At 40.4% G+C, this 27453-nt stretch overlaps 10 protein-coding genes across 12 annotated transcripts in view; 5 read left to right on the top strand and 5 right to left on the bottom strand.

Moving 5' to 3' along the window:
• The first annotated feature begins 118 nt into the window (after positions 1 to 118).
• On the top strand, positions 119 to 5283 carry LOC145696497 (uncharacterized). Its single transcript, XM_081773544.1, has 9 exons — positions 119 to 579; positions 627 to 1037; positions 1099 to 1268; positions 1314 to 1854; positions 2022 to 2894; positions 2933 to 3355; positions 3923 to 4089; positions 4133 to 4673; positions 4711 to 5283. The coding sequence occupies exons 1-9, from the start codon at positions 210 to 212 to the stop codon at positions 4758 to 4760; spliced, it is 3546 nt and encodes a 1181-aa protein (XP_081629670.1). The 5' UTR covers positions 119 to 209; the 3' UTR covers positions 4761 to 5283.
• Positions 5284 to 5756: 473 nt separating this feature from the next.
• On the top strand, positions 5757 to 6756 carry LOC145696266 (uncharacterized). The gene is made up of 4 exons (XM_081773267.1): positions 5757 to 5998; positions 6039 to 6143; positions 6187 to 6384; positions 6422 to 6756. The coding sequence occupies exons 1-4, from the start codon at positions 5816 to 5818 to the stop codon at positions 6719 to 6721; spliced, it is 786 nt and encodes a 261-aa protein (XP_081629393.1). The 5' UTR covers positions 5757 to 5815; the 3' UTR covers positions 6722 to 6756.
• A 5-nt stretch (positions 6757 to 6761) lies between these two features.
• LOC145696263 (ferrochelatase, mitochondrial-like) overlaps positions 6762 to 27453 on the bottom strand; it is a 40675-nt gene continuing 19983 nt past the window's right edge. The window contains exons 2-9 of one of the 2 annotated variants that reach the window (XM_081773265.1): positions 8494 to 8700; positions 8284 to 8447; positions 8026 to 8240; positions 7694 to 7827; positions 7420 to 7649; positions 7203 to 7378; positions 7037 to 7159; positions 6762 to 6995 (exon numbers count right to left, since the gene is read on the bottom strand). In XM_081773265.1, the coding sequence (XP_081629391.1) occupies positions 6867 to 6995; positions 7037 to 7159; positions 7203 to 7378; positions 7420 to 7649; positions 7694 to 7827; positions 8026 to 8240; positions 8284 to 8447; positions 8494 to 8699 (1377 nt within the window). In that variant the 5' untranslated portion in view covers position 8700 and the 3' untranslated portion in view covers positions 6762 to 6866. Of the gene's footprint in view, positions 6996 to 7036; positions 7160 to 7202; positions 7379 to 7419; positions 7650 to 7693; positions 7828 to 8025; positions 8241 to 8283; positions 8448 to 8493; positions 8701 to 23285; positions 23584 to 23621; positions 23795 to 23835; positions 23994 to 24032; positions 24203 to 24256; positions 24491 to 24531; positions 24722 to 27453 lie in introns of those variants that run through there. The other variant, XM_081773264.1, reaches the window with a different exon arrangement.
• On the top strand, positions 11392 to 13489 carry LOC145696268 (derlin-1-like). The gene is made up of 5 exons (XM_081773269.1): positions 11392 to 11546; positions 11743 to 12011; positions 12056 to 12142; positions 12300 to 12496; positions 13153 to 13489. The coding sequence occupies exons 1-5, from the start codon at positions 11497 to 11499 to the stop codon at positions 13282 to 13284; spliced, it is 735 nt and encodes a 244-aa protein (XP_081629395.1). The 5' UTR covers positions 11392 to 11496; the 3' UTR covers positions 13285 to 13489.
• On the bottom strand, positions 12578 to 13112 carry LOC145699491 (thioredoxin-like). The gene is made up of 3 exons (XM_081776765.1): positions 12867 to 13112; positions 12750 to 12828; positions 12578 to 12704 (listed from the first exon to the last, which is right to left on the bottom strand). Exons 1-3 carry the CDS (start codon positions 13016 to 13018, stop codon positions 12600 to 12602), a joined length of 336 nt encoding a protein of 111 aa, XP_081632891.1. The 5' UTR covers positions 13019 to 13112; the 3' UTR covers positions 12578 to 12599.
• On the top strand, positions 13494 to 15844 carry LOC145696261 (CXXC-type zinc finger protein 1-like). Its single transcript, XM_081773262.1, has 9 exons — positions 13494 to 13629; positions 13674 to 13823; positions 13867 to 13974; positions 14018 to 14327; positions 14608 to 14927; positions 14988 to 15149; positions 15191 to 15319; positions 15364 to 15493; positions 15561 to 15844. Exons 1-9 carry the CDS (start codon positions 13537 to 13539, stop codon positions 15758 to 15760), a joined length of 1602 nt encoding a protein of 533 aa, XP_081629388.1. The 5' UTR covers positions 13494 to 13536; the 3' UTR covers positions 15761 to 15844.
• Positions 15849 to 18361, top strand: LOC145696259 (uncharacterized). Of its 2 annotated transcripts, none has more exons than XM_081773260.1 (8): positions 15849 to 16191; positions 16247 to 16481; positions 16557 to 16647; positions 16688 to 17006; positions 17054 to 17364; positions 17408 to 17723; positions 17765 to 18169; positions 18216 to 18361. In XM_081773260.1, exons 1-8 carry the CDS (start codon positions 15874 to 15876, stop codon positions 18285 to 18287), a joined length of 2067 nt encoding a protein of 688 aa, XP_081629386.1. In that variant the 5' UTR covers positions 15849 to 15873; the 3' UTR covers positions 18288 to 18361. The 2 variants fall into 2 exon arrangements, with proteins under 2 accessions (XP_081629386.1, XP_081629385.1); XM_081773259.1 differs by having other exon boundaries at positions 15851 to 16191; positions 18210 to 18361.
• On the bottom strand, positions 18498 to 20323 carry LOC145698485 (cytochrome P450 2C42-like). The gene is made up of 5 exons (XM_081775687.1): positions 19941 to 20323; positions 19586 to 19881; positions 19449 to 19548; positions 18907 to 19151; positions 18498 to 18866 (listed from the first exon to the last, which is right to left on the bottom strand). The coding sequence occupies exons 1-5, from the start codon at positions 20321 to 20323 to the stop codon at positions 18631 to 18633; spliced, it is 1260 nt and encodes a 419-aa protein (XP_081631813.1). The 3' UTR covers positions 18498 to 18630.
• On the bottom strand, positions 20807 to 21823 carry LOC145699678 (uncharacterized). The gene is made up of 2 exons (XM_081776949.1): positions 21298 to 21823; positions 20807 to 21253 (listed from the first exon to the last, which is right to left on the bottom strand). The coding sequence occupies exons 1-2, from the start codon at positions 21809 to 21811 to the stop codon at positions 20895 to 20897; spliced, it is 873 nt and encodes a 290-aa protein (XP_081633075.1). The 5' UTR covers positions 21812 to 21823; the 3' UTR covers positions 20807 to 20894.
• Positions 24756 to 27446, bottom strand: LOC145696264 (E3 ubiquitin-protein ligase NRDP1-like). Its single transcript, XM_081773266.1, has 7 exons — positions 27287 to 27446; positions 26689 to 26786; positions 26482 to 26644; positions 25689 to 25870; positions 25412 to 25642; positions 25116 to 25358; positions 24756 to 24947 (listed from the first exon to the last, which is right to left on the bottom strand). Exons 2-7 carry the CDS (start codon positions 26765 to 26767, stop codon positions 24901 to 24903), a joined length of 945 nt encoding a protein of 314 aa, XP_081629392.1. The 5' UTR covers positions 26768 to 26786; positions 27287 to 27446; the 3' UTR covers positions 24756 to 24900.

The raw sequence follows: 27453 nt of genomic DNA, 5'->3' as shown, positions 1-27453 counted from the left end.
CGCGGACACAGATCTACGATTGTATTCCTTTGGTCGCCAAATATTGACTAAAGAAATATATGATTTTTCGGCATCGACAACAAAGAAACTCACAAGTCATGAATTTGACGAGGGAGAATGTCGAAACATGGCTATGCTCTTTTAGAAAAAAACTAGAGAGAGAAACTAGCAGAGATGATTTGGATCGTCTTCTTTTATCCGTAGAGCGCATGGATTTCGACAAAGTAGAAGCTGCGGGATGGAATAAAGTCATTTTTAAAAATGGAGAAGGAACTGTTGATTTTATAAAAGATCGTGAATCATGGAAAATAACGGAATTTCAAAAAAAGATTCTTGAGGAGAACCCTGGTTATTGTGGTGATTGGATAAAAAGATCAGATCTTGACGAGGAAACTGGAAAATGGAATCTGCGCAAATTCTCTTGTGGCAGTATAATTTCTATTGGAGGTGAAGCAATTGTTTTAAAAGAAAAATTCGGAACGTCAGAATACGCGGTTCGAGTCCAAGCCTTTGATGCTGCAATTTTCACGGAGGATTTGAAAGAGGACAGAATGAATTTTAAGGTTCATATGTCTATAGGTAGAACTCACCCGATTTTTCTCAAATATTTATTAAATTTTGCATAGAATACGACCAGCTACGTCTACCATTTCACGCAAATGTCATCAAGCACTACTCGAACATCGAAATTTTTAGCAAGGAAGATTCGAAAGACTGCTTAGGATGGATCACAATTATGGAGCTATGTGATGAGCGAAATTTAAGAAAAAGACTCTGTGCGCATGAAAAGTCAAATTTTGCCTATTTATCTCTTAAAGAACGAAAAGAAATCGGCATTGCAGTGAAAGCTGGCCTTCGTCACTTAGAAGACTTCAATATTGCTCATATGGATATTAAACCGGAAAATATCTTATTTCGAAATGGAAAACCTAAGCTTATTGATTTTGGCATTGTCCAACAGAGCTCAAACGAAGTTCGTTATCGCGAGATGGGATATACGAGAAGAGGGAGCAAGTACAGATATGGAAATCATCTGTGTAAGTTAAATATGAAGAGAATGAATATTTTTCTCCATATTTACTTACAATTTTTTCATAGACGCAGGAACGATTGCATTCTGCAAAACATCAAATATTATTGCTAGAAGTGGTGAAAATAACAATAGCATTTTTGCATTCATTTTATCCCGGTGGCCGACAGCCTGGAAGCTACTCTTTGCTCCGATAAAAAATGAACAAATAAGAAAAGATATACGGAATAAACTCATTGTAAGGCTTTTTTATGCAATATAATGAGTAAACAGCAATTTTAAGACTATAAAAGCCGACTGGCTGAATACTCACTCAACGATGGCTGACATAAAAGATAGACATATAAACGGTGTAGAAGAAATAATTTTTCTTCAAAGTGAATTGCAAGATCTTGAACCTGATGAAAATATGATGAAATCTTGCGTGATGGCAAATTTAAAACAGCAATTAAAAAGATTTACAAACATAAATTTTATGAATCTATCTCCTGATATTCTTGACCAGAAGGATACGAATCTTTGTGTCCCTATCTCCGTTACTATTTTATTGAGATGGGCTCTAGAAAATGATTTGAAGATGGGTGCGAGAGAGATGAACGAATACTACTCCTTGGAAAATATTTTATATGTTATGACAATGGTCGTTTTTCCTCGTAGCTTGAGTGGTCTTAATTTGAATCCAAGAAAAGAAGAGATTCATAATCAAAGGACCGTGGTCACATCACTTTTAGACAGGCTAAAATATGAAACCTATTTGAATAACAGAGGATGGGAGATTATTTCTGAGATCGGACACGCAAAGGGGAACTTTGATTATAAACCAGGTTTGTTTGCAATTTAGTCTATGTTTAAAATAAGCAAATAATGTTTCCATTTTGACCTGTATGGGCAGTTTCTAAATTTATTAATAAAAATGTACAATATCGTAAGTGTCTAGTATAACAACGGATTTTTGTTTCAGTAACCATTTGAATCGCGCTTATTTTTTAAGTCACGCTGCATAAGGGTTTCCAGTTTGATGATCGGCCTTTGACAGTCACTTGTGGATATCTTCCTGCAACTGCTGGAGTTCCTGTCGAAAAAGACATATTTTATCATCAAATGACTCTTGAAAGTGTTCAAAGTGGGAATTATGTACTGCAAAATACGTACGAAAATTATTCCCGAGTTACAATACCAGTTGACCGAACATATTTAAACGAATTCGAGCAGGCTCATTTGCAGATGAGGCAAGAAACATGGTACATTTCGAATACGGCGTTCTCGATAAAACTTGGTTCCGACGAAGGCGATGAAAAATTCCAGAAAGACCCGAGTATAAAATATGGACACCCGCCCGCAAATAGAAAGGGGCAAACCTCGGAGCAACTCTCGACGCATCCAAGAGAATTGACAAAAGAAGGAATCGGAGGATGGCTCAAAGATTTTAAATTGAAATTAAGAAGAACGACAAGCAGAGATGATATCGACAGATTGATTTTGTCAGTTGAGAGAATGCAGTTTGAGAACTATCGGTCTGCTGGATGGGAACACGTTATTTTTGAAAATGGAAAAGGAAAAGTGTATCGTGGAAGATTTTCTGAAACAGAAGAATGGTCGATGACTTCATTTCAAAAAACGATCCTCGACGCATATCCATGGTTTGAAGGACGCAAAATTTCCCGATCAGAATTGAAAGAAGAAACTGGAAACTGGATTTTGGATCAATCTTTTGAGCAAAAAATAATTTCGTCTGGAGGTGAAGCGATTATATTCAACGAAAAATTTGGAGAATTTGAAGTTGCTGTTCGAGTTCAAGCTTTTGACTCGGCTCTGTTCGCAGATACGAACGATAAACTCTTATTCGTTATCCATTTATCAAAAGGTAATCGAAAATTCGATTTGGAATTGACTTTTTTCAAGATTACGACATTGCTACTGATGACGAAGAAGACGAAAAGCCGGTCATCCCATTTCATCAAAATGTCATAAAAAATTTTTGTAATATCGAAATTTTTTCCTCCTATGACAAGAAGCATGAAGAATGCCTTGGTTGGATAACATTGATGGAGAAATGCGACTCAGATCTTCGTTCCAGGTTGAAAAATGAAGATCTTAGTTTAGAAGAACGCAAGAGGATTCTTATTGGGGTAACCGAAGGACTTCACTATCTTAATAAAATTGGAATCGAGCACTTCGATAAGAAGCCAGAAAATGTTTTGTTGAAAAATGGAGAGGCTAAGATCATTGATTTTGGATTGATATCAGAACAAACAAAGCGTCAGAGTTATCGCCGACTTGGATATGCAAGATCAGGAAGCAAGTATCAAAAATCGCGTTATCTTTGTAAGTCTTACTGTATTCAATGGTGTGATTTTGAATTCGAAAAGATTAACATCATTAAAAGTAGTGTCAGTGCAGAGTACTCAGAGTTTTTTTTCACTATCTATGATGCTAGTATATCATCATTACATTATACAGTTAATTATGGTATCTTTGGACTTTTTTGTCGCACGATTTTCTCAAAGATATCCAAAAATTTGATACACGCTCCCAAAATAATTGTCCGACTCTATGTGCGATTCTAAATATTTTTCAGGAAGAGCTCGATTATCTTCTTCTCCTTACTCCTCCAAAGACAAAAAAATATGTCTTAGTGCACGGGATAAATCTTCAATTTTGTCTTTCTTAAAGAAAAATTAAGATTTTTGATAATAAAAAAGCCATTTCTTATAAGAAACCTGGAAGCTAAAAATTTTTGCTCGAAAAATGTCCAAAGATTTGATAAAGAATTTTTCAGAAATGTCGCACCAAAACCCTTTAAAATTGAAAAAATGTCCAAAAAATCCGTAAAAAACTATATTTAAGTACTAGTACAAATTTAAGTTTTCATTATTATCTCGTATTTTGTAGATGCTGGCTCAGCTGCTTTTTCAAATAGTTGGCAACTTTGTGACAACGCCAGAGGAGAAGAATCACCACTTCATATTCTGATTCTTTGCAATTGGAAGACCGCATGGAATCTTCTATTCAAGCCTATCGACGAAACTGAGAGAGAGATGATTAAAAGCGAACTTATGGTCAGTTTTTATGTAATTAATATGTAGGAAATATATTTTTCAGGCCTCTTATGCTGGGTGGCTTTCAAGAAATTCTCCCACAATCGAAGACATCGAAAGCACGTCAAAAATCATTTCTCTCAAAAACGCAGCTTCTGATTTTTGCTTTGACGATCCAAATTTGTCGAAATCTTCAGCAATGGCCAATCTCAAACGTCAAATGACAAAACAAATGAATTTTGATTTCGAAAACTTGACGAAGAATGTTTTAAACCAAAAAGAAAGCAATCTCTCTGTCCCCATTACGATTTCAGTGCTTATTCGATGGGCAATCAAAAATGATTTAAAAATATGTGATTCAAAAATGGAAGATTATTTTACTCTCGAAAAAATTTTCACATTTCTTACGATGATAATTTATCCGCGCAGTTTGGCTGGTTTCAATCTAAATCCGAAAAAAGAAGAACAAGAATTTCAAGAAAATGAAATAGAATTGCTTCTCAGAAGAATGAAATTCAAAACTTATTTGAATGACAGTGGATGGAATATTATAAAAGATATGGATTTTTATGGAAGCACAAAAGGCGATTTTAACTTTGAAAGAGGTTACAAAAATCAAAATTTAATCTGACCATTATTTAGTACTCCTCCACCAAAACTTTGTTTTCCGCCGTCCACTGACTAGAGTTTGAAAATGAATAAGCGTTTTTTCATTAATTTTTCTTATGTGCTTTTAATAAAAAACGAGATTTATTACCGTTTTTCAAACTCTGGTGCTGCTTGTTACCGGTGCATATCTGAGTCCCGACGGATCCATAATTTTCCATCAAATGGTGCTAGACCGAGTAGAAAACTCCGAGTTCATTCTCCAAAATACTCTCATCGACCATTCTGATTCTCAAATAAGAATCCCTCTTGACCGACCGTACTACGCTTCTGCAGCAATAATGGAAGATTGTTATAATTACTACAATGATTTTGTTTATATTGGAGACAACAACGAGTTTCTTGCTTTAACAAACGAACAGTTTTTCATGAAAACGGAAACATGGCATATTCTTCCGCAGGCATATTCGATTACTCTTACTCCAGCGCAAGAAGAGTCAGATTCATCTTCTCTTGGTTCGAATTCATCCGGAAATTCCTCTTTTAGACGAAATAAATGTTTACCTTTAAAATGTGAAACAATGTGAAACAAATGTTTAAACTGCGACAAGCCAAATTTATTAATCTGTGAATAAATTGAGATTATAAGGATTCTTTTCAATGGAGAGTCAATGGAGAGATAGAAAACAACTGAGATCCCGAAAATCCCGTTAAATTTTAAAACAGTCCGTACGGATAAGACCGGACAGACACGGATAAAATCCGTACACGGACATGTCCGTTTAGAACCCTGGTTCCGAGCACTCTCTTTGGTCATGATTCGGTCAGACGAGACTCGGTTTGTACCGGACCGGGCGGCGCAAGGCGACGCTTTTCAGCACCCACAAATAATTCTACAAAAAGTCTAGACTCTAGAGAAATTATTAATTATATAATGATTTGTTTTCTTTTGGTAAAATATCCCCTCAAATACAGTGTTTGAAAAATAGTTTGTTGTCTCCCAGACTTCGGCAAAATAGCACGAAAAATAAGTCAACGAAATTTCCGCTATTTTCGAGACTCTGCCTCTGAGTCATTTGTGTGGAAAAAAATATCTGATCAGTAATCTTGTAGCCCGCCTGCCAGTACCGCAAAAAACAAGATGAGTTACAAGTCGGTCATTGATTATTACGCAATACTCGGCGTGCAACCTTCAGCAACGCTGAAAGACATAACGAGTGCGTACAGAAAACTAGCTAAAGAGAAGCATCCTGATAAGAACCCAAACGATCCAAGGGCGAAAGAGAAGTTCATAAAACTCAAAGAAGCGTTCGACTTTCTCCAGGTAAAATTATTCAAAAATCCTATTACCAATTTTAGCATAGAAAAGAGATGCATGCAACAATCAGATATTCGACTTTGAAAAGGCGAAGAAAGAAGCGGAACGAAGAAAATCGGGGGCGTCCGGACTTACTCCCAATTTAGCCCAGGTGATTTCTGAAAATTCCTGTCTAGGTGGTAACCTTCAGTTAGGAACGTATAAAAGAGAAAAGAAGGGATCATGCTTTGTGGAAATTAGGGCCGAAAGGAGGGGTCGGCCATTTCGTCAAAATCGGAGAAGTGAGTGACAAATCTACAATCTACGGCGGCGTCAGGGATGAAATGAAGGGAATGGACCTCATCAATATCCTGAAGTTACTCTCGCTAGGTGCTCATGCAATAAATTTAAAGGTAACTAAATGCGAACTTCGGTCCCTGATTGTTTTAGTTTTCGTACGAGCAAAAGATCAAAGTCACAAACGAGGGATGGGAGCTAGAATTCAAAGGAGCTTCGAGGCTCGTTGGAGATGGAGGAAATGGCTGGAACTATCTCTGGTTCAAAATCGGCGGCGAATACAATCGATTCTTCGTGGTGGCTCAAGAAATCAACGGAGTCACAGGGGAAGAGTTGAATAGAAAAGAAATAACAAGCCGCACAGACAGAGATGGAAGACGACAACTTGTGATGTATGAAATGACCACTGCCTGCGATTTCGTTCGCTTTAATATCACTTTCTTTAATGAATAAACACGACGAAAAGTTCTCTTTTCATGAAGGGTAGTTTATTTCATCCCAATAATAAATAGCTTTGAACAGAAAGGGATTTGAACTTAGACATGTAAAATACAATTTGAAACGTAATTATTTTAAATTATCGCGACTTTGTATTTTCCTATGCGTATGCCAGTCTCTTCGCTTCCTGAGTGTGCACGACGTCCCATTCGTAGGTTGGTGGAAGGTCGAATTGATCAAGTCGTTTGAAGTTGTCGGTTAATCCAAAACCAGATGGGTAAGCTCCGGGCTAGAAATGGACTATTTTTCGTTATTGGTAGCGGGGCTTACCGAAAAGTTGGCCATACACTCGTGAATAGCAATAAGAGGATCGTTCAGTTTAACTCCGATATCGGCAAAGCCGGGGTTCTCGAAGGTAGGCTTGTGAGACATGTTCATCATGTTAAAGTGGTCCTAAAAGTCTTATAAACCGCTGGATTGTAAAAAATATGCAAACCTCGCTGGTCCAGTCGGCGTACATCGACTTGTTTCGGTGGACGTAGTCAAGAGCTCGGATGCCAGCGACGTTGAATCGTGGCCAGTTGAGCTTGGCGAGGTGGAGTCGGAGGAGCTTTCGCTTGAGTTTCTGCATCGTTGTAAGGTCGACTGGGTCAGCGACAAGCTCGCCGAGGGCTGAAAACAGGTAGCAATTTATTTAACTCGTATTATCTTACGATCGTAAGGGAAGTAGTCCATATCAACATCCAATCTGGCGCATCGGGCGCTGGCCGTTCGCTTAGTGTTCAAGTGTCGCATCGTTTGCCACTTGACGTCGTACATAAATTCGACCAGCTCGACGAGCTTGAAGACCTTGTTTCCGAAGAGTTCGAAGTCGTGTCCATCGGAGTCGGGGTGAGCACCGATCTTGGCGAGGGCGCGACCCAGATCTCGTCGAACAATAGGGCTAAAGTTGCGATAAAAGTGGAGAAAGGGGAAACGATGGCTTACGAAACGTAGGTTTGGGCACCACCACCGTACATAAGTGGGAAGGCACCGATATACGAGAGCGATCGCTGGTAATACTCGTTGTTCATCGACCACCAGTTGCAGTAGTAGTCGTTCCAGCCGACAACATCAGCAGACTACATATAAATGTGAATGAGCGGTTAATTCCAGGATATTCAACAGTTGAGCTCAATAACCTGCGGAGGAACCTGAGTCAGGGTCCCGAAATAAATTTAATATAACCGCGTCTATCAAAGCTCTTTCAAGACCCTGAGTCAGGTTCCCTGACAGATTGCCAAATCCAGTTCAAACCGATGATTCTTTAACAAGATTACCTTGACGATGATAGCATCGGGGTAGGCGTCTCGAATCTTCTCGCAAGCTTCGGTGTGCTCTTCCAAGATCTTGGAGTACTTGCAGTATTCTTCGTTGCCAGTGTTGAGTGGGACAAGATGAACCAGTCTGGTTCCGTCGCCCTTGGCGGCAACGAGCTTGGCAAGTCGCTCGGGCCAGTCGACGTTTGTCTCGCGGCGAGTGTAGTTCTTCAGCTCTTGAAGGTTTTGTTAAAAAAGCTAATGGAGGCACTTTGCTACCTCTTCGAGTGCCGATGACGTTGTAGACGACGTTGGAATGTTCAATAGTCTCCATGACTTCTCGATCGCTTCGGTGAGCGACATCGAAGTGCTGGTAAAACTGAAGAGTGCCGAGATCGCCCATCAATCGCAAGTCGTTCGATCTCCAAGCTTCGGTAGAGTTCCTAAAGAGCGGTTGGGAAAAGAAGAGCTTGTTGAAAAGGGGTGTACCGGTGGGGAAGAACAATTGACGATCCCATTCGTCCGAGGTTGTTGACGAGAGTGTGGCCGACTTGTCCAGTAGCGCCGAAGACAGTAGCAGCCTGACCGGAGAAGGATGATCGTCCGCCAGCGCCAGCAGGCAACAAGGAGTCATGCTTGTGGCGAGTCTGGCTCACTGGAGCTACTCGTTGTCCCAGAAAGGCCGCGCGACGCATTCTACAACGATAAAAACTCAATAAGATCAATTTATGAAGTCATACGATAATAAAATTGTATGAAAACTGCTCTAGAATTATTTCTAATATAATACATATGCGCGTAGTTTCGCACTTTCTGCCAAGAGCTACTGGGATAGGCTACTAGCGCTAGAATTTTGTTACGTAACAGTCAAAATGCGAAAGAAGGATTTCCTGCAAGAAACAAGCCCTGAAAAGCAACTCCGAGTCTTCCATATTTCTATATTCTGTAATCCACACAAACATAGATGAATTACATTTCGATAATGTATTTTGCAGCTTTCTTGGTGAACGAAGCGTATTCGAGAGAGCAATAGGTGAAAATCTCCAAACAGGAAAGAAGGGGCAAAATTGGCGTCACAGGGAAATAGGAAAATAAACGGAAAAAAGGATAACTTCGAGCTCGCGAGTTGTTTAAATGAGTGAACTCGCAAGCCTGGCAGTAAACATGTAATTTCTAGTAAGGAGAGAAGCCTTGTCGGGGGCCCCCACGACCTCGGCCTCCTCGTCCACCGGGAGCGCCGCCTCGACCTCCACTGCCACCGCGTCCGCCACCGTATTGCTGCTGGTTTCCGCCGTACCCGCCGCCGTAAGGAGATGGCCCACCTGGACCTCCTTAAAAATTGGTCAAAAGAAATCGTAAACGAGGAAGTACCTTGGTATCCGCCGTATCCCTGCTGTGGTGGGTATCCTCCATATCCGCCTTGCGGTGCTCCGTAGCTTTGTCCGCCGAATCCACCACCATATTGTCCTCCATATCCACCGCCGAAACCGCCAGCAAAGTGTCCACCGCCAAATTGATTACCTAATACGGATTGTCAAATCATGAAAAGTAAAAACACCAAAGAAGAATCTCAAATAAGACAATTGATATATATTTTCTGATTATTTCGATTGAGATAAATTTCAAAGATCGCAGACACGACAAAGTATTTCAGTCATTGTAAGACTCTTACCTCCGTGGTAGTTTCCTCGACCACCTCGCATGCCGCCTCCTTGTTGGCCATCCTTGGGAAACGAAGCTTTGCATTCGCATCGCTTGCCGTTAATCTCGTGGAATCGTTCTGAATTCTTTGTTTTCTAGCGCTCTCTTTGCTCGGTCTTACGTTTTGTACACTTGGAGAGAACACCATCGCGCTTGAAAAGAACGAAGCAGAAGGGTTTGTTCTCGTTGGACTCTTTGTTTACTGGACGGATGATTTCTTCGACTTCTCCGAATTGCTCGAAATAGGCTAAAAAGAGAGCGTCTATCTTTCATCTTCTTTTCGTTTCTATACCTTTGATTTCGTCGTCGGTAGTCGCTGGAAGAACGCCGCCAACGAACATCTTTCCATCGCGTCGTTGAGCTTTTTTAGGATCGATCTGAAAAGGTTGCCTTTTGGAAGAAAAAGAAGGGAGGGATGAACCTTTTTGCCGTCAAGTTCGTGGTGTTGTTGGGCGACGACAGCTTCGACCGACTCTTCGTTGATGAAAAGAACGAAGCCGAAGCCACGTGACTGTTGCGTGTTTGGATCTACTTTGACGACGACGTCCTGGACTTCGCCGAAGTTGGAGAAGTAGGCTTTTAAGCTTTCAGTGGTGGTGTTTTTCGAAAGGCCTAAATTTGGATTTGAAATGACTCCTCGTCGTTTCCAAAAATAAAACTTACCTCCAACAAACATTTTGGCGCTGTTGCCAACATTTCCATCGTCGATCATTTTTCCAGTCTTTTGTTGAGCTGGTCTTTGCTCGTTTTGGGCTGCTTCGTTCATTTGCTGCTCAACTTGGGCTCCTTCGACAACTGGGGCTTCTTGGCCATCGACAACCATTTCTATAACGTTTTCTCTAGAAATACGGTTAAAAGTAACTTTTTAAGGGTGTTTGAAATCTAAAAAGATTGTTAGAAATGTTTTACTAAATTATAAAAGACAAAAGTGCATATTTTGTGTATATTTGAGAATAATTGTATATTGTATTGAAATAATATAGATTCGAGAGTTTTTTCTTAATTTTCCGAGTTTTTTGAGTTCCGATTTTTGAGTTTCCGAGATTTTTTTTTGAGTTTTTTTGCGAGTTCGAGTTTTTTTCTTGAGCGAGTGTGTCTAGCCGAGAGTGGATTTTTTTACGCCGAAGGGTTCAATTTCTAGAGCTTTAGAAATTACGATCCGATTTTGAGTAAGAGTTCTAAAAGAAAGATTTTATTTGATGGTTTTTACTGTACTTACTGACATATTTTTGCATATAAAGTTATATTTGAATTCTAGTGCGTTTATTTTCCGACAATCGCTGATTTAATTTTCGAGTCGAAAAACTCAACTGATTTTCGACTAATTTTGAATCGAAAATCAATCAATTTTTGTCTAAAATCAACTATTTTTCGAGTCAAAAGATATGCTTGGCATATTTTCGTCACGAAAAACGACTCAAAAATATTCTCCGCGATTGTCAGAAAAAACTAAGATGCTACAAAATAAACCAACAAAAATTGAGAAAATCAGACTTACCTCTAAAACTGGAAAATGCATTTTCTGCTCTTTTCTGAGCAATTTCTCTATTCTTCGATTTTTCTTCTTTCGCCGGGAAAGTTGCGGAAAATTCGCTAACTTCTGCGTGCTGAGTCAAACAGAGAAAGGCGCCGTGATTGGCCGGAGGCAAGGACACGTCGCGTTAGGTAGGCTTCTGCCCACGTCGCTCTAGTTTTTCTTTTCTCCGATTTTTTGATCTGAAAATTCCATTTTTCGAAGAAAGCAGTGCTTTGGGAGAAAATCGGTGAATCTGAAGAAAGAAGAAAAGAAAGATGAATAACGATTTGGCGGGATGGTACAATTCAATTCCCCCAATTTCCAGGTAAATCTCGGTTTTTATGAATTACGGTATTTCTGTTGTTAGCAATTTTTATGAGAAAGGTGACTATAAAATTAGCAGTTTTTTCATTTTACAATTTTGATTTTTCTCGAATATGATATTCTCTTCATTCTTTTTCGTATCATTCGTTTCGTCATTTCCCATCTCCGTGTGAATAAATGTTATCATTTTCGTTCAGATACTGGTTCACAGCGGCAATCGTGGGCCCCCTCGCACTGCGTCTGGGCGTCGTCTCCGGGGAGACTGTAATTCTCAATACTGATCTCTTCTGGGGCAGCTTCCACATTTGGAGACCCTTCACTGCTCTCTTTGTCTATGGTCTGGGTTTTCCTTACCTGACGAAGCTGTACTTCCTCTACAATTACTCCACCAGATTGGAAAAGGATCATTTTGCTGGAAAGCCAGCGGACATGGCTTACATGATGCTCGTCATTTTTCTTACTACAAGTAAACTTAGTTTTGAAGCGCCGGAAAATCAATAATAATTTTAGTTGGAATCGGAATGATCATGAAAATGCCCGTCCTTTTCATCCCTCCAATAATCGCCTGTATTTACGTCTGGTGCAACCTTTACAAAGGTAAGTTTACTGTAATATTGACTGGGCAGCCTGACTCAGGAAACCAGACTCAGGGTACGCGGCTTTTCTCTGAAACCCTGACTCAGGTTTTCTACATAGGTTGCCGAGCCCAGTATGCTACTTTGAACAGAATGCCTGTACTTATTGATGCTTTCAGATGTGATTGTATCATTCTTCTTTGGCCTCAAATTCAAAGCCATTTATTTGCCCTGGATTTTGATGGTGTTCGGATTGATCGTCGCGAATGATGGATTTAACGAGCTCTTGGGCATTTTTATTGGACACGTGTACTACTTTTTGAAGTACAGGTATCCAACCGAGTTTGGCGGACCGAATCTTCTCGAAACTCCACAGGTAAAGTAACTTTAACTGTAAATGCATTTATTACTATTGTCTCCAAGAATTTGATGATTATTTATTAAAAAGATAGAAACAGTAGAAAAGATCAGGATTTTTTCTATACAAGGGCTTTCTTCAAGACATCTCTGATGACAAGTTCTTTCATGCCTTCGATTTTTCCGATTCCCTTTGAGTCCCGGAAGATTATCACAGTTGGGAGCGCCTAAAATTACAGTATCAAACTTGAGGAAAATGAATTTTAGCATACCTTGATAGGCATTTCGTAAAGAATCTCATCAACCTGATCGAGATCGCAGTGAACAAAGACTACCTCGTCTTCGAAATCCCTAAAAAATCAATTCAAGTCCAGGAACATGATTTTTACCTGGCCATAGTATTGATCACAGCTTCCATATCCTTCGAGGGCGGGCACCATTCCGTAGCAAAGTGAACGCAGCAGATTGAATTATCTGCGATCTGGTCTTTCAGTTCAGAGAGATTTTTGACATAAACAACTCGGTTTCTCAAAGTAGGCATTTTTCAGTTTTTCGCTCTTTTTTCAAAAGTCCTCTATTTGGTTATTTTATGGCGGAGTCATAAAATCGGCATGATAAAGTTGGCATGAGTTACTTCGAAACAATAGTCGATTGGGACTAAAGTTTTCATTCTAGTGGCTTTTGAACATCTTCCCCGAAGAACGCGCTTCCGGTGGCTTCGGAACCGCTCCACCTCGCCGAGCACAGACGGAAAACCAACCACGTGGTCGATGGTTCACCGGCGCTGGAAACCGCCTTGGTGACTAAATGATGGATTCAATTTACAATTGAAAACCTTCACAATTCAGTAAATGTCCAACAAAAAATCCGTTAACTTCAACCAACTGAAAGGAGTCTTATTTCTGTTAGTTTCTTATTTCTTTTACTATCTTACTACCATTACTGTTATAGTCAGTATTGGGCCCAAATCCTGCTGACGCGGCTTATTGCAATAAAGATAATAATTCGTTCATTCGACAAAGTTGTTCTCCTTGTTGATTTCAGACCAAGGCTGTTGAAATGGGTAAAAGAAAAGAAAATGAGGAGGAAGAGGTGCTTTACTGTCTCTGTCGGAGGCCAGCGAATGACTCGTTTATGATTGCATGCGATAAGGTACAGCTAGAGCTACTGTAAGAGTAGATCATGGTGATTTAAAGTGCGAGGAGTGGTTCCATGGAGAATGCATCGATTTAGACGAGTCGGATGCCAAGTATATCAAGGAGTTCTTTTGCCAAGATTGTTCCGAAGCTCATCCTGAATGCGTCACCAGATTCAGCAAAAAACGCGACAAAGAACAAAGCAGAAAGGTAATGGGACGAAAACCCGGTCCATCCGACAATCTCTTCTTAGAGGCAAAAAGAAAAGAAGCGTGAAAAAGAACGGGTCGATAAGAAAGTGAAGAAAAAACGGATAGCGCGCATCTATTCGTCGGATGAAGACGAACCGATGCCTCAAAAGGTAATATAGCGACAATCTTCCGATTTTGAATTGACAATTTTAGTCTTTGAAAAAAGCGCCAATGGATCCATCCTCGATATTTTCCGACGATGAAGGAGACGACAACTTTGAGCAGTTCATGTCTTCCGTCAAAGAAAAAGAGAAAAAGGAGCCGACAAAGGTTTCGAAGGACTCGTTTATTGAAGATGAAGAGGAGTTTGAACCTGACTCGACGCAAGATATGGAAGATTCCTTCGACTTGGACGACACGCTGACGAAAAAGAAGAAAAAGGTCAAGGAAAAATTGCCACCTCAACAGTGCTTTGGGCCTAGATGCGTTCAACAAGCTAGAAAGAGATCGAAATATTGCTCAGGTAAGAATAAATCACGGGATTTATTGGTGAAATTTGCTTGGAGAAACTTCAATTACTTAAATAAAGCTGAAAAAACTATTAATGTACTTGAATCATTTTATATCTTTTTTGGAAATCCTCTTTCATGTGTTATTTTATAGAAAATGATAAGAATCAGTGATTTGTTCCTCTCAAGAATCTGATTCAGATCGAACTTTTTTCAGAACAAACCATGTTCAACCGGCCCGATTTCAACCCAAACCTCCTTATAGAATATCTCCTATAGAATATCTATCCTTAGATGCCTGTGGACTGGCAATGGCGTCAGCAAGAATAGACAAATTCTTGGTCCCGAAAATCGACGATATCGGCAAGATCCCTTCTGTTTCTGAAATCGAGCTTGTCTATAAACTCACCAAACTGGAGAAAAAATATTATGAGGAAGAAGCGCGAAAGAACGATTTGGAGAAGAAGTTCAAATTTCTCGAGGAACTCATTACTTTTTCCAGGACAAAATCGATCAACAGAGATGCTGAAAATGTCGAGGCGAAGAGTGAAACTGACGAGCAAATGTTTTGCCCGATCTGTGGCCATTTGAGTGGCAGCAAGATCATCATAAAGGTAGATTTATTTATAGACAATAAATTATTGTGCTTTTGCTTCCAAATCACTTATTTCCAGCACATCAACAAATGCTACAGGAAAATCGAGTCTGCAACTGCGTATTTCTCCGCTGCGGAAACAATCGTCGACGGATCGAAGCGGCTTTTCTGCGATTTTTTCAACGCCAGAACGGGCACATTTTGCAAGCGGCTCAAAGTCATGTGCCCAGAGCATTACAACGTAAAATATCCAAACACTGGCTTTTCATTAATTGAGTTTAGGATCCAAAAGTGCTGGACGAAAACGAAGTCTGCGGCTGTCCATTTGTTACTTCTGGAAAAGATTTTTACGAAATTGAGCAAATTGAGAAAATTAACTATTGTCAGCTTTCGAAGAAGGCGTGTAAAAGAGTAAGAGGGCGGCTGATACACTGAAGCTATTATTTTTGTTTTAGCATTACTTATGGGAAAAGTTCTATCGCGCGTCGAACGATGTTTCCAGAGTGCGCGCGCTGACGAGAATGATGGAAATCAGCAAGGAAATGTATACGATCAAGTCGATGATTCAGGCTAGAAAGAGTGCAGGAACGGCTTTGATAATAAAGGCAAGCAAAGTTGCTTTTTGAAAGGCAGTTTTCAAAGGCTTGAAAAGTGTTGCTCATGTTCAACGAAACAATCCGGCACACCGACGTCACCGATTTCCGCCCTGATTCGCGCAAAATGGAGACGGACGAAATCTACCACGATTACTGCGAGAAGAAGGACCTCAACGCCTCGCTGAATCTGAGCCAAGAGAGTATAATGAATACTAGCAAGATGGACACTTCTCAGGAAGACATTAGCGTCACTTGAAAATCGCTAACTAAAAAGAACTCAAGTTCACTGCCTAACTTTTAATTTGTTACTTCAAATAAAACTTTTCCAAAAAGGTGAAAATCGCGTTTTTCACGAATATCTTTATTAGAATGTTAAAACCAAGCGCGTATGATCCGCTAGAAGTTGAAGAAGAAATTCCAGACAACCTCCGATTCGAGCCAGTTATCGGAAGCTGTGAACTATCAGAGCACTTCGAAAAAGTCGACTGCGACAGGTGCGGCGATTTCGTGGCGCTCTTCAAATGTAAGGAATGCGGGATTTCGGCCGCAAAAATCAAACGAAAAGTCAGGAGGAAATCTGGAAGCGATTCTGAGGAAGCATTTGAAGTAAAAGAAGTGTGCGAGGAGGCGCTGCCGCTGAATTTGTGCGAAGATTGCTCAGAGGAAATTCATAAGGCCCTGAAGGAGGTCGGAATTGAAACCAAAAAAAAAGAGGGAAAATTTTCAATTTCTTTTTTTTCAGAACGAGCAGCACAATATCGAGTCTACAATCAAATTGACTGGAGAAAACTTGAGAGACGAAGCTGCCAAGTATCTCTATCCAGCTGTCGACATCCACTCAAAGTATCTCGAAACGATTCTTGAATTCGAGCCTCGATGGACGAAGGAAACTATGCAAGTCGTCTACAGAAATAGAGAGGAAGTGATGAATGCCTTTGATAAGAGTCTTGACGCCTGGGTGAAGCAATCAATTTCAGGTGAAAACTTTTTTGAAAGCAATTTCAATTCTCATGTAATGGCGTCATAGAACTCGTTTTCAAATTTGCTTTTAGACATCGAGAGAGCCTGCGACCAAAAATACGAAGAATTCAAGACTCTGAATGAGCACGCCGCTTCTGCTGACATTTATCTTGGAAAATTAAGGTTGGCAACTTCATTTTTCCTTTACTAACTCTTGCAATAGACGCTTTCAATCAGGATACGGAGACAGTAGCGAAGATGAAGATTTAAAGAAGGACGAAAAAGCGTACGAAAGATACCTCGAAGCGAAAGTTCTCAGCCACGCTACTGAGATCAACCACTACACTCCCACCGTCGGACCGTTGTTCAGATGGGAGGGATTTGGAGAGCGCTTGAAAATTCTAGCAAGACAAAGCATGAACACAGAAATTGTCTACGATACAATTGACATCTTTCAAATTATTAACAAGGGAATCAAACGCGAAGACAAGAATTACGCAGATGAGATTAAGATGGAGCAGATCGAGCCTGGTCAGACAAAGGTTAATACTTGCTTGTTCCTAAGTCGTTGATGTTCATCCCTTATTAGGTTTACGACATGGAGGAGGTTCTCGGAGATCATCAGCACATCAAGCTCTTCTGTTTTCCGATGCTGCTCTTTCCTCGACCAGGCTACTTTGACATGGGAGCCAAGATCAAGCGCCAGCTGGAGATAGTCATCACCACTGCTTGCAAGACAGGCAAACTACGGAAGCTTTACGACCCAGACAGTTTGGTCCATCAAATTGGAGTACATTACAAGAACGGAATCGGCCGCCGTTTCATCATCCGTAGAGTGCATGATCAAATTTACCCGGCGCTGAATTCTGAAGATTGGTACAGAATCGACATTCGAGGATGGTAAGTTTACATCGTCCCAGCGCAAGAATTAAAATAAAATTAGGGGACTTCACACGGAGGAAGACTTCAAAGAGCGACTGGAGCGTTTCAAGATGCAAATAGAATGCCTCAAAGAAGAAATATTCGACAACGCAAGAGAGAAAAAGAAGTTGGTCGACCCGTTCAATCAGAACATTTTGAAAGAAGATCCTACGCGCGTTAAGTCGGAAAAAGAACTCGAGAAAGAAAAACGGAAGAAACGAGGATTCGAAATTGTTGAGAATGGCACAGAAATGCCGAATTTTATCGTCAGAATGAGGAACAGACAGTGCTATGCGCTCATGCTGGCGCTGTTGAAGAAGGGACAGGACAGAGTCGAGGTGAGTTCCTGGTTATTGGATGATTTTGAGAGCTTTTCTAGTTCGAAAAAGACGGAGAAACTCTAGTCACAGAAGGGCCATGCGCAGGCTGGGTGTGGAAGACTCCGACTTCGATGGTGATGTATTACGTCGACTACTTCGAAATGGCTCCAATCGAGATCCAGATGGACGCAAGAGACCCTTTCGCTGCCATCGGTGGTCGCTTCTTTTATTTCGATGGCTTGCTCAAGGAGATCAAGGTTTGCCCGCTTGTCCTTGAAGGCTGGATAGATCTACGCCAGCTTCGCACGACGAAAGAGAGGCTCTCCTGCCGCCTCTTGTCGGAAAGAGTGCGAGACAGCGACATCCGACTATTAATGCGCAACTGGATGGAGCGAATAAAGAATTTCGACATCCAGTTTGTGAAGCAAATTTACCCGAGAAACGAGAATGCGTGGTTTGTAAAGGTGATTAGAGCTTGGCCACATTTTTTATTAATAAACGCAGGTTCAGCTCCAAGGCAGCGAAGAAGACGATTACATGAAGAAGCTAGACTACTTCATGGTCGGCCACGAGAAAAACTAGCACTCACTTTTCACCACTGCCTTTTTAAATCCGTTCACTTGCCAGCACACTTCAATCACAGAAAAATAAAAGTCATCGTGATCTTTAGACAATAGATTTCAGTTCATTTTACTGAACTTCTATCTCGTGGCTTTTTCTGTAGTCTAAGATATACATATCGAAGCATTCTACATTTGCAGGAAAAATATGAATAGATAATTTATTCCAGGACGAGTGTTTCAATTAGGGCGTCGTTTTTCAAATCGTACTCTGTTAATTTCGGCGGGCATCAGAATTGCGGTGTGATTCGCAATTTCCATATTTCCACTTGTTCTTTAGTGCGATTTTTTAGGCAATGTCGAATTCAACAAATTGAAAGAAACCAGTTCCTGATTATTTTGAAGTCGCGAACGATATTAGCAGTGTAAGTGAAGTATTGTTCGATCGCAAGCTGTTTCCCAATACAGTTTCTTAGGCCAAGAGAGAATCCACAGACCTTGACATCATTGACAAACTCGCCATCAACGACAAAGCGATCCGCAATAAATTTCTCAGGATTCGGGAAGTTTTTCGGGTCATACATAACAGCAGTAAGTGCGGCTAAGGAAATGCAAGAGAATCATTAAATATGCAATGATACCTTGCATAATGGTTCCGTTGGGAATATTGACTCCAGCGACAGTGACGTCGGCTGTCGCTCTGTGGGGCAAAGTGTCGACCACAGGATGCCACCTCATATTTTCGAGGCAAACGGATCGTGTGTAGGGACACTTTTCTCGGATAATCTCGCCATCCTTTTCGATTGATCTGTTAATTTCTTCAAAGATTTTTTCTTGCACTTCAGGATGGTCCGCAAGCGTCAAGCTCATCCAGCGCATTGTATTTCTAAGGACCTCCAGTTATAAAAAAGAATTTAGGCACTAACGTAAGGGGTGGCGGGCGGCTACGTTCGAAATCGGTTTTGGGCCCATTTTTCGAACGGCGTTCGAAATTTCCCAAAAATCTTTACCAAAATATGAGCTGAAATCATGGTAATCGTGTAAGTTAAGGAAGTTGGCATCATTATGAGGGAGTTTTCTTACAAATCAGGCGCGGAGCGCATATAGGCTCATTTTTATAAGCAATTTCAAAAATTTTTCGAACGGCGTTCGAAATTTCGAACGTAGCCGCCCTACACCCAACGTAAGGGTATCACTCGCTCCAAGATAAAGTGCAATGATTGTCGAAGCAATAGTAAAGTATCCAAGTTCGCTGTCTCCTTCAGCAGCGATGAGAAGTATATCTGAAGCTTAGCAAAATGGAAGAATTCGTTGAATTACCGAGAAAATCATTCGGATTGGCAGGGTCAAGTTTTTGCCTGTGGATTTTAATTTGTCGGAAGATATATTGACACCAGTCAGGCACAAATTTCTTCATCGGATTCAGATTGTGTAATGGAGTGAGGAGCTTGCTCTGTGTCATCCATACAGGAAGATTATCGACAAGCAGTTTCCAGACGTACATCTCACGCATGTTTTCGAAGAAGACAGAAACGTAGCGGGAAAGATCTTGGAAATCTGGATCGTCGAAATCATAGAGGATTCCTAAGGAGAACCCTGTGACTACATTCATCGTTCTTGTTTAAGGTTTAAGAATTATCGGATAAATTACAATCAAGTTCTTTATAAACCTCACCCATTGACAAAGACTTCTCTTGGGTCAATTCCTTGTGGAACAGAGCCTTCTGCCTTGAGAATAGCATTGACTTGTGCTGAGCTATGCTGGATAATTTCCGAGATCTTGTTTCTCCCGACGAGGCGTTTGATTGTGTCATGCCAATGGACACGCAATCTTCGATGAGTTGCGTCGTAGTATCCGTCCCCGATGCCTTCGGAAATACCAACCCCGTTTTTGACTAGTCTGTCATCTTTTCCAAGAATTGACTCGGCTGTATCAATAATTCCCCAATCTTTCAAAAAGCGATCATTGTCCACTTGAATCTTCTCAGAGTACAGACGATTGGACAACTCTTTTTTGCCAAATGCTTCTTTTATGATATCATAGTCCGCGAAAATCATTCCACCACTTCAATGGGTCGACAGGTGGCGTAAGATAGCACATTTTTTATTACGACCTTATTCCTATATTGCAAAAACGGAAATTCTTCAGGCCTAAAGATTTTCGGAAGAGTCCCTTTTCCAACTGCTTTTTTGATAAGAGGGAAGTATAAGTCTTTTCTTGTTGGGTAAGAATGCGAAGGAACTGGATGGAAAATTTCATATTTTACATAAACTTGAACGAGCCGCGCTACCAACAGTGCAACGAGTAAACCTTAACTTTTTTCAAATGAATGTTGAAATCTTTGTACCGCATATTTCAATGAACATCTCTGTATCACTACTGTATGCTTTGTTCGATTGCTGAGTTTTAAAAGCCACGCCTGCTAGTGATTTTGTTTAATATCAAACACATGACTCAATTTAAAAGTTTGTTTATTGATATTGAAAGTCATTCATACAGTTTTCTTATCGGAAGGAAGTATTTTCTCGAGTAAGAAACGCACCTTGAGGAGACATATATAAGATACAAAAAGGCAAAATACAATCCTTCTTTTCGAAACGTACTCAACAATAAGTGGGTTGACCAGAATCACCTTGGAATGAGCTTGAAAGAATACGCTTGTGGAAGAAGATACCATTTGTTCCTCCCCATATTGTTGCAATTTTCATTGACAAGATACATTCGTCTTCCATCTGAATCCCATAGATACTTGTTCCACTGACGTGCGGCTCTTTTCATGCATTCTTCTGGTGCGTAGTATTCTCTTTTGATAGGAATTCTCAGAGTCGCACCTCCAATGTCGATTTGAGAGTTTTTAATAACGTAACATTTTGATTCAACCCGGTCAAGAACCATTTGATGAAACTCAGCTTCTGGTTTGTCTTTGTGCAAGTACGCCCCAAGAACTGCAAGTGGTCTATCAAATTTGAAATTTTCGTTGAGAATTACTAAAAATAACATCATACGCAAAGAGTTTTAATGAAGACTTTACCTTCTTCGAAATCACAAATCGACTTTTGAGGTTTAAAAGGGGCATTTGTGCGAATCATTTCCCAGCCACTTTCGTTCAAGAATGTTTTGTTCTTCATTCTATTTAAAAGACTTAGAATGTTAGATGACTGATAACGCAGCTCCTCTTTCTTTGGATTCAAATTTAATCCTGCTAGACTTCTTGGGTAGACTGTCATCGTCAATAAAATAAAGATCTTTTCAGTCGTAAAATCGTCACGCTTATCCTCAAAATTTAAATCATGAACCAATGCATATTTCACTAAAGTTGTCACAGCAACGACAACGCAAAGCTTTGAATCTTTTTGATCGAGAACATTCTTCGATAAATTTTTCATATCCATATTCATGATCTTCGTAAATGCATGCTTCAAATTGCAAAGGCCAATGGTCCGCTGTAGATTGTCGTCGGCGAGAGCATGCTGACATTGAGTTTTGACCGAGACGATTTCCGTATGATTAATTTCTTCAACTGTCGGTTCCCGGGAGCCGCGCATCCATTCTGCTTTGGACTTCTAATAATTTTTGAATAATGAACATTGAAATGAGTTTACTTTGATAGCTTGATTGACTTGTTTCTTGTCCAAACAATCAACAGGTTGAAATAAGAGGGCCCATGCAGATATCCAATCGGAGAATAAAAATACATAAATATTCTTTCGAAGGTAGCCAGATTGCCCAACAAGCTGACTCGATTTTGAAAATGCCGCAGAGCCGGCATCTGAAAATAGATTTATGAAGTAATAATACAACTTGATAGTACATAAACTGTTTATCCTTTTAAACTTCGATCCATATCTTGCATAGCCCATCTGTCGAAAACTTTGCTTTCCAGTTACAGCTCTCACAAGTCCAAAGTCAATAAGTTTAACCTTTGTCTTCTGGACCAAAACATTCTCCAACTTCAAGTCACAATGTTCGATTCCAAGATTATACAGATACTGAAATCCATTTTTGATTTGTAATGCAATCCGCCTTCTTTTGTCAATTTTTAAATTCTCAGACTTCAGCTTTGTTCTCAAGTTTGCCCCACATTTTTCCATTATTGTTATCCATCCCAAACAGTCTTTCTGCTCAATGTCAAAACTGTCGAATATTTCAATATTCGTATAATGCATAACAATATTTTCGTGATACGGAATAACATTTTCTTCGTCGGTCTTTTTATCGACAGCGGCAGAGAAATCCGAACACAAATTGACCTTGTACTGATAATACTCCTCTTTGTAATTCGACGTAAATAGTGCTGGATCAAATGCTTGAACTCGGACGGCAACTTCAAGCTCGTTGAAAGTCTCAAGAAAGACGATAGCTTCTCCACCTTCGGATATAATTTGCTTCTTGAGTACTTTTTTGATCCAAAAACCCTTCTCTGGCATCAAATCGGATCTTTCAATATCGAGAATTTCATCTGTCTGCGCGGCTTGGTTAAAAAGTTCTTTCTGATACGGGGAGAAAGTGAACTCCTGCAGTTTAGTGCCATCTTTGTCGTATAAATGTCCAATACCTTTCACCAGTTTGACCCTCGTCCACTCTTGTGCAAATTTGTCCTTTTTCATATTCATTCTCTCAATAGACTCAATTATGCGACATTTTAATGTCCTTGTTGATTCCCTCTTGAGTTTTATTGTTTTCAGCCATTTTCGTATTTTTTGCTCGGATAAAATGTCAGGTTTGCTCACTTTCATTTCTCGTTTTTTTCAAAATTTCAACTTTTGCCGGTTTGTAGGAGTTTTTCGAAGCTATAAACATTTCCATGCATTGTTTGGCTTGGCAATGTCAACGGCGCGCTGATTCGTATTCATTGTGTCAATACGCAAATGTACAATTTACCCTCTTATTGGAAAGACGATAAAATTGAAAAGAACAATAGAGTGAAAAGTGAACGATCCGCTTTATTTTGCCAAAAGAACAATAATAAAATTAAAATTTCAATGTCAAAGACTCTGTGTTGACATTGAATTGCTCCAATTCAGATTTCACCGTGTTTATTTATCATTTTCAGCCAGGTAATCTTTCAACGTTTCAATAATTGAACTTTCAAGGTGTCAGAACTCATTTTGAAGCATAGAGCATTCGCTTGCGCTCGTTGAAAAAGTTTCTCATTTCTTGGCAGGAAGGATTGGTGCATTTAGGACAGCGCAGGCCGAGTTGCGCGTTGAAAGATTCTCCTCGCGGAATTTCAACGTTTAGATGATGCTGGACTCGGTCGGCTAAGCTCTGGCAGAAAGTCGCGTTGTCGTTGAGAGCAGGAGCTCGAACGTAGTGCCTGAAAATATGAAAAGGGGATTGATTTTGAGTGCTTACTTGAGTCCGGCCTTTTCTGCTTCTTCAGCAAATTCAATATCCAACTCGTGAAGGGTTTCGATATGATCAGACGTAAACGCAATGGGAACAACTACAAGACTCTTTCTTCCGCGCTTTGAAAATTCTTCTAAAACTTCATCCGTCTTTGGAGACAACCATTTCTTTGGCCCGACCTGAACAAAACTTTAGCCTCGCTTCAAGAATGAGAACGTACTTGTGATTGCCAAGTGACTCTCCAAGGATTTCTAAAGCCCAATTTCTGCATAACGGCGTAGACAGTGGCAGCAACTTCGTGTGGGTAAGGATCTCCACGCTCCACAGCAGAAAGCGGTAACGAGTGAGCAGAGAAAAGAATTACAGCTTTGTGACGATCTAAATGATTTTAGATAAAATTTCTCGAGTTACTGAGACCTTCTTCCGGGATCTGATTGAGTCCAGCGATTGTACATTCGGCAAAAGCGTCGACAAGACCTTCCCAAACAGGCCATCTATCAATAACCGACCAAGTAGAGGAAGGCTTCTTTCCCATTTCTCCATATAATCGTGCGATGTGATTTAAACTAGATCCGGTCGTCGCACAACTGAAAAACAAATTCATGATTCATGAATCTATCTCCATGAAAAACGAGACATACCTATATTGAGGATATTGAGTGAAAGCAATAACGTGTTCTGGCTGGTCCCGTTCAATTTGAGAAATCGCTGTTTCCGTCAAAGGAGCAGCATATCGAAATCCAATATAATATTTATGCGGCGCTGATTCTGGGTTCATTTCGTCGAGCAACTCGACCATCTTATCGCCCTGAAGAGCTGTCCACTTCCCGATTGGCGATCCTCCTCCGATCTCCGAATAGTGCTTTTCAATCATTCTATTTTCCAGATTTACAACTGGCAAATGAGCTCAATCTACCTGTATCGCCGCTCTGTGATAAATTTCGCCATCAATTCTTGATTGAACGGAAGTTTTAATAAATCCCTATCGGTGAATAGCCGGGACAAGAAAGGCTTGACCTCTGGAATGGTACTTGGCCCGCCCATATTCAACATGAGAATGCCGGTTTTTGGCTTTTGCCGCAGCGCTCTCGTAATTCTCATTTCTTCTGAATGATTCAAATAAAAGAAAAAAGCTTTGAACGGGAAAAGATGAAATGGTATATTTAGAAGAAGAAAGTAAGAACAATTTATACAGTAGAAATGAAGAACACCAGTTGCATTTTTAAAGTAAATTTCTTTTTTAAAGTTAAAAGCAGGCTCTTTTTGGACATCGCAGGGAGAAAGGTTAAACATCTTCAACACCATGCGCGAAGATCATCACAATTCCTGGATCTAAATAGAAATTTTTAGGCTTCAGAAAGTCTTTGGGATAAGTGTCTAACTGGACGAAAACCGGTGTAAAAACCTGAGTCAGGCCAAGATTGTTAGGGGTAAAAACACAGTCAGGGCCTGACTCAGGTTTCTACGCAGGTTTTGAGTCAAATAAAAAACGCTTCTTACCAGAAATCATGTCAATGGGCATGTGTGTATTCTCGCAGTGCAGCACCACCACTGCTTGTTTTCCAGGAATTCGTTTGGTAACGTAATCGTCGTAATATCTTCTGTTCAATTGCCTCGTTTCTAACGTCGACAATCCTCTGGGCCACCTTCTCTCGTGAGCGTTTTCGATCAAATCTTGAACGATATGATTTGGGCAGCCAGACTCAAGCAGGCTTCTTCGAATGACCCGCTGGAGCACAGAATCTAAAAAGATAAAAAAAGTGTAACTATTACGTAATCGAACTGTAAGCGCGTACCTGGTGTAGAAATGACGCCACCCCATCTGGTCACTCTGGCGCTGTGAAGACTCTCCGTCCAGTTGAGAATTTCGGTGATTCTGGGCTGCATCGGTGTTCTCGGCGAGGCAGCGTGGTTGAGTCGCACCAGCTCGCGGAGATGGTTGATTTGAAGCATCAGGTCGCGGTCGCGTTCTTTTTGTTCTGTCTGGTACTTTTTCAGCTCTGTTACTTGATCGTTTATGACCGCCACTAGAAACGATATTGTAAGAAACGATATATGAAGAAGTCTACTTACTTTGCTTGCGCAAATCGCGGATACAGTTGTGATTGTCGAGCTCATTCTTGGGTATCGTGAGACAACACTGTTCGCATCGAATTGGCCGTTTAGGATTAAACTCGCAGTTAACTGAATGATCTGCTCTGGCGTCGAGGCGGATGATCTCTTGGCAGCCATGCTCCTTGTTTTCGCACTTGACCCTAAGATTCATTATTACGAGTTTACCATCCCTCAACCTTTTCCGCAAATTCATAATAGCCATTGTTATTAAGTGTACTGTATCTACTGTTACTCTTCTCTAAATCAACTGAATCTCGCCTGGATAAAAGAAAAAATGGGCGATTTTCTGTCAGTTTTCTTTTTATAACCGGCCTTGTCCATCAAGCTCTATCTCGAAAATGAAGCCCTAACCTACCTTAGGGTGGCTCAAACAAATCTCTATTGAGCAGACAGACATCAGTTTGTCTTGGAGGTAAATACTCTCACGAGGAAGTAGTGATAATTTATGACGATAAAGCATACATCGTTGAAAGATTACCTCCTGGCGAAAAAGTAATAGTAGGAAACTCCGTTGTATTTAAGAATTATTCTCAGACTGAAAAAGTAAAGATGTAGTGAAAACATAATCTCTGAAAACTTTCAAAAAGCCATCGTAAACATTGAAAGTTCAAAAATTTGACCGCAGAAAGGCTTGACTACTAATTTTACAGCTGAATGATCATGCAGCCTCCCCGCTGGACAGAAGTCATGGTGCCAGTTTCGGACAATGATCCCATCTGTCGCTTTCCGAAATGGGAAAGGAAAGGCTTACCTTAGCTTGCCAAGCATGTTTTTCATGATTCTCGGCACGCTGTTGAGTTCTTCTTTCTTGAGCGACGTCCGATCGAGAGGACAGGTTCGCTGGTTGGCCAGCCATTCGTGGATACAGTCGCTGCAGAAGGCATGTTCGCAGTTTGGAGCATAAGTCGCCTCCTCTGAAACAGAATAAAACCAAGAAAAAAAACGGTGATAAGTTTACCTAAAACTCCTCTGCAAATAGGACAGATCAGTTCTTCGTCGACATCTTCATCCTCAAACAGGCACAAATCATATCCCATTTTCTCGAATTCTCCTTCTCTAAAAATGTCTGTTAGTTTTTTGCTCAGCTGATTCAGATTCAAATTGAAAAGTGCTTGAAAAAATTAATGAGCTCTTTATTTGGAGACTTAAAAAACCCTCTCTCCTGGCTAAATGCCAATCTTCTGAAAGAAGACTTACAGCAGACGTTTCATATAAAATATGGCTATCCGGGATAGCCTATCCCGCTAAATCGGTCTCTATGCATAAACCTACAGTCTGGGTTCAGCAACCTGTGCAGAAAACCTTAGTCAGGGTCTGAAAGATCTTCAAACAAAAGCCAGGTAGAAACGAAGCCGCAAATCCTGACTCAGGTTTTCTACACAGGTTGCCGATCCCAGCGTAAAGTAAGAAGACGGGATATCTCTAGTGAAAAACTTTCAATAGAAAAATTCGATTCCAAAGAAGAATCGATAGTTGGGTAATCGAAAACTTTTCACTGTGAAAGTCAGTAACAGCTAATCGATGAGTAACTACAGAATTAGCTCAAAAAATCTCACCAAAATTGAATGTATTTCGAATTATTTCTTTCTTCTTCAAATAATTCTTCTCTTTTTCTTCCAAATTGCGAATTCCCGGTCTTCCAACGGGTCGATTTTCGTATTTTTCCCTCTTTTGGGTCTTTTGGATTTCGATTTCTGGCCTTTTTTCGCGTAGGCAACTCAAC

Source organism: Oikopleura dioica, chromosome 2 (genome assembly GCF_907165135.1).
Source record: "Oikopleura dioica chromosome 2, OKI2018_I68_1.0, whole genome shotgun sequence".
In the NCBI taxonomy this organism is placed as follows: Eukaryota; Metazoa; Chordata; class Appendicularia; order Copelata; family Oikopleuridae; genus Oikopleura; species Oikopleura dioica.
Note: the sequence above shows the minus strand (reverse complement) of the source record. Positions and strands in the feature narration are given on the sequence as shown.

Excerpts from the sequence above, each read along its gene's own strand:
- LOC145696497 (XM_081773544.1), top strand. The coding sequence starts at position 210 with ATGGATTTCGACAAAGTAGAAGCTGCGGGATGGAATAAAGTCATTTTT. Across the intron at positions 580-626 it reads TAAGGTTCATATGTCTATAG|AATACGACCAGCTACGTCTA; the intron begins GTAGAACTCACC and ends AATTTTGCATAG. Across the intron at positions 1,269-1,313 it reads ATATACGGAATAAACTCATT|ACTATAAAAGCCGACTGGCT; the intron begins GTAAGGCTTTTT and ends AGCAATTTTAAG.
- LOC145696266 (XM_081773267.1), top strand. The coding sequence starts at position 5,816 with ATGAGTTACAAGTCGGTCATTGATTATTACGCAATACTCGGCGTGCAA. Across the intron at positions 5,999-6,038 it reads AAGCGTTCGACTTTCTCCAG|AAAAGAGATGCATGCAACAA; the intron begins GTAAAATTATTC and ends ATTTTAGCATAG. Across the intron at positions 6,385-6,421 it reads CTCATGCAATAAATTTAAAG|TTTTCGTACGAGCAAAAGAT; the intron begins GTAACTAAATGC and ends TGATTGTTTTAG.
- LOC145696268 (XM_081773269.1), top strand. The coding sequence starts at position 11,497 with ATGAATAACGATTTGGCGGGATGGTACAATTCAATTCCCCCAATTTCC. Across the intron at positions 11,547-11,742 it reads TCAATTCCCCCAATTTCCAG|ATACTGGTTCACAGCGGCAA; the intron begins GTAAATCTCGGT and ends ATTTTCGTTCAG. Across the intron at positions 12,012-12,055 it reads CGTCATTTTTCTTACTACAA|TTGGAATCGGAATGATCATG; the intron begins GTAAACTTAGTT and ends TAATAATTTTAG.
- LOC145699491 (XM_081776765.1), bottom strand. The coding sequence starts at position 13,018 with ATGCCTACTTTGAGAAACCGAGTTGTTTATGTCAAAAATCTCTCTGAA. Across the intron at positions 12,829-12,866 it reads GTGATCAATACTATGGCCAG|GGATTTCGAAGACGAGGTAG; the intron begins GTAAAAATCATG and ends TTGATTTTTTAG. Across the intron at positions 12,705-12,749 it reads TTTACGAAATGCCTATCAAG|GCGCTCCCAACTGTGATAAT; the intron begins GTATGCTAAAAT and ends CTGTAATTTTAG.
- LOC145696261 (XM_081773262.1), top strand. The coding sequence starts at position 13,537 with ATGGGTAAAAGAAAAGAAAATGAGGAGGAAGAGGTGCTTTACTGTCTC. Across the intron at positions 13,975-14,017 it reads ACGAACCGATGCCTCAAAAG|TCTTTGAAAAAAGCGCCAAT; the intron begins GTAATATAGCGA and ends TGACAATTTTAG. Across the intron at positions 14,328-14,607 it reads GAGATCGAAATATTGCTCAG|ATGCCTGTGGACTGGCAATG; the intron begins GTAAGAATAAAT and ends ATCTATCCTTAG.
- LOC145696259 (XM_081773259.1), top strand. The coding sequence starts at position 15,874 with ATGTTAAAACCAAGCGCGTATGATCCGCTAGAAGTTGAAGAAGAAATT. Across the intron at positions 16,482-16,556 it reads GGTGAAGCAATCAATTTCAG|ACATCGAGAGAGCCTGCGAC; the intron begins GTGAAAACTTTT and ends ATTTGCTTTTAG. Across the intron at positions 16,648-16,687 it reads ATTTATCTTGGAAAATTAAG|ACGCTTTCAATCAGGATACG; the intron begins GTTGGCAACTTC and ends CTCTTGCAATAG.
- LOC145698485 (XM_081775687.1), bottom strand. The coding sequence starts at position 20,323 with ATGATTTTCGCGGACTATGATATCATAAAAGAAGCATTTGGCAAAAAA. Across the intron at positions 19,882-19,940 it reads AGAGAAGTCTTTGTCAATGG|AACGATGAATGTAGTCACAG; the intron begins GTGAGGTTTATA and ends ACCTTAAACAAG. Across the intron at positions 19,549-19,585 it reads CAATCCGAATGATTTTCTCG|ATATACTTCTCATCGCTGCT; the intron begins GTAATTCAACGA and ends GCTAAGCTTCAG.
- LOC145699678 (XM_081776949.1), bottom strand. The coding sequence starts at position 21,811 with ATGCGCGGCTCCCGGGAACCGACAGTTGAAGAAATTAATCATACGGAA. Across the intron at positions 21,254-21,297 it reads GATTTGTGATTTCGAAGAAG|TAATTCTCAACGAAAATTTC; the intron begins GTAAAGTCTTCA and ends TGTTATTTTTAG.
- LOC145696264 (XM_081773266.1), bottom strand. The coding sequence starts at position 26,767 with ATGGGATATGATTTGTGCCTGTTTGAGGATGAAGATGTCGACGAAGAA. Across the intron at positions 25,871-26,481 it reads AACATGCTTGGCAAGCTAAG|GGTCAAGTGCGAAAACAAGG; the intron begins GTAAGCCTTTCC and ends AATGAATCTTAG. Across the intron at positions 25,359-25,411 it reads TGGCGTCATTTCTACACCAG|ATTCTGTGCTCCAGCGGGTC; the intron begins GTACGCGCTTAC and ends TTATCTTTTTAG.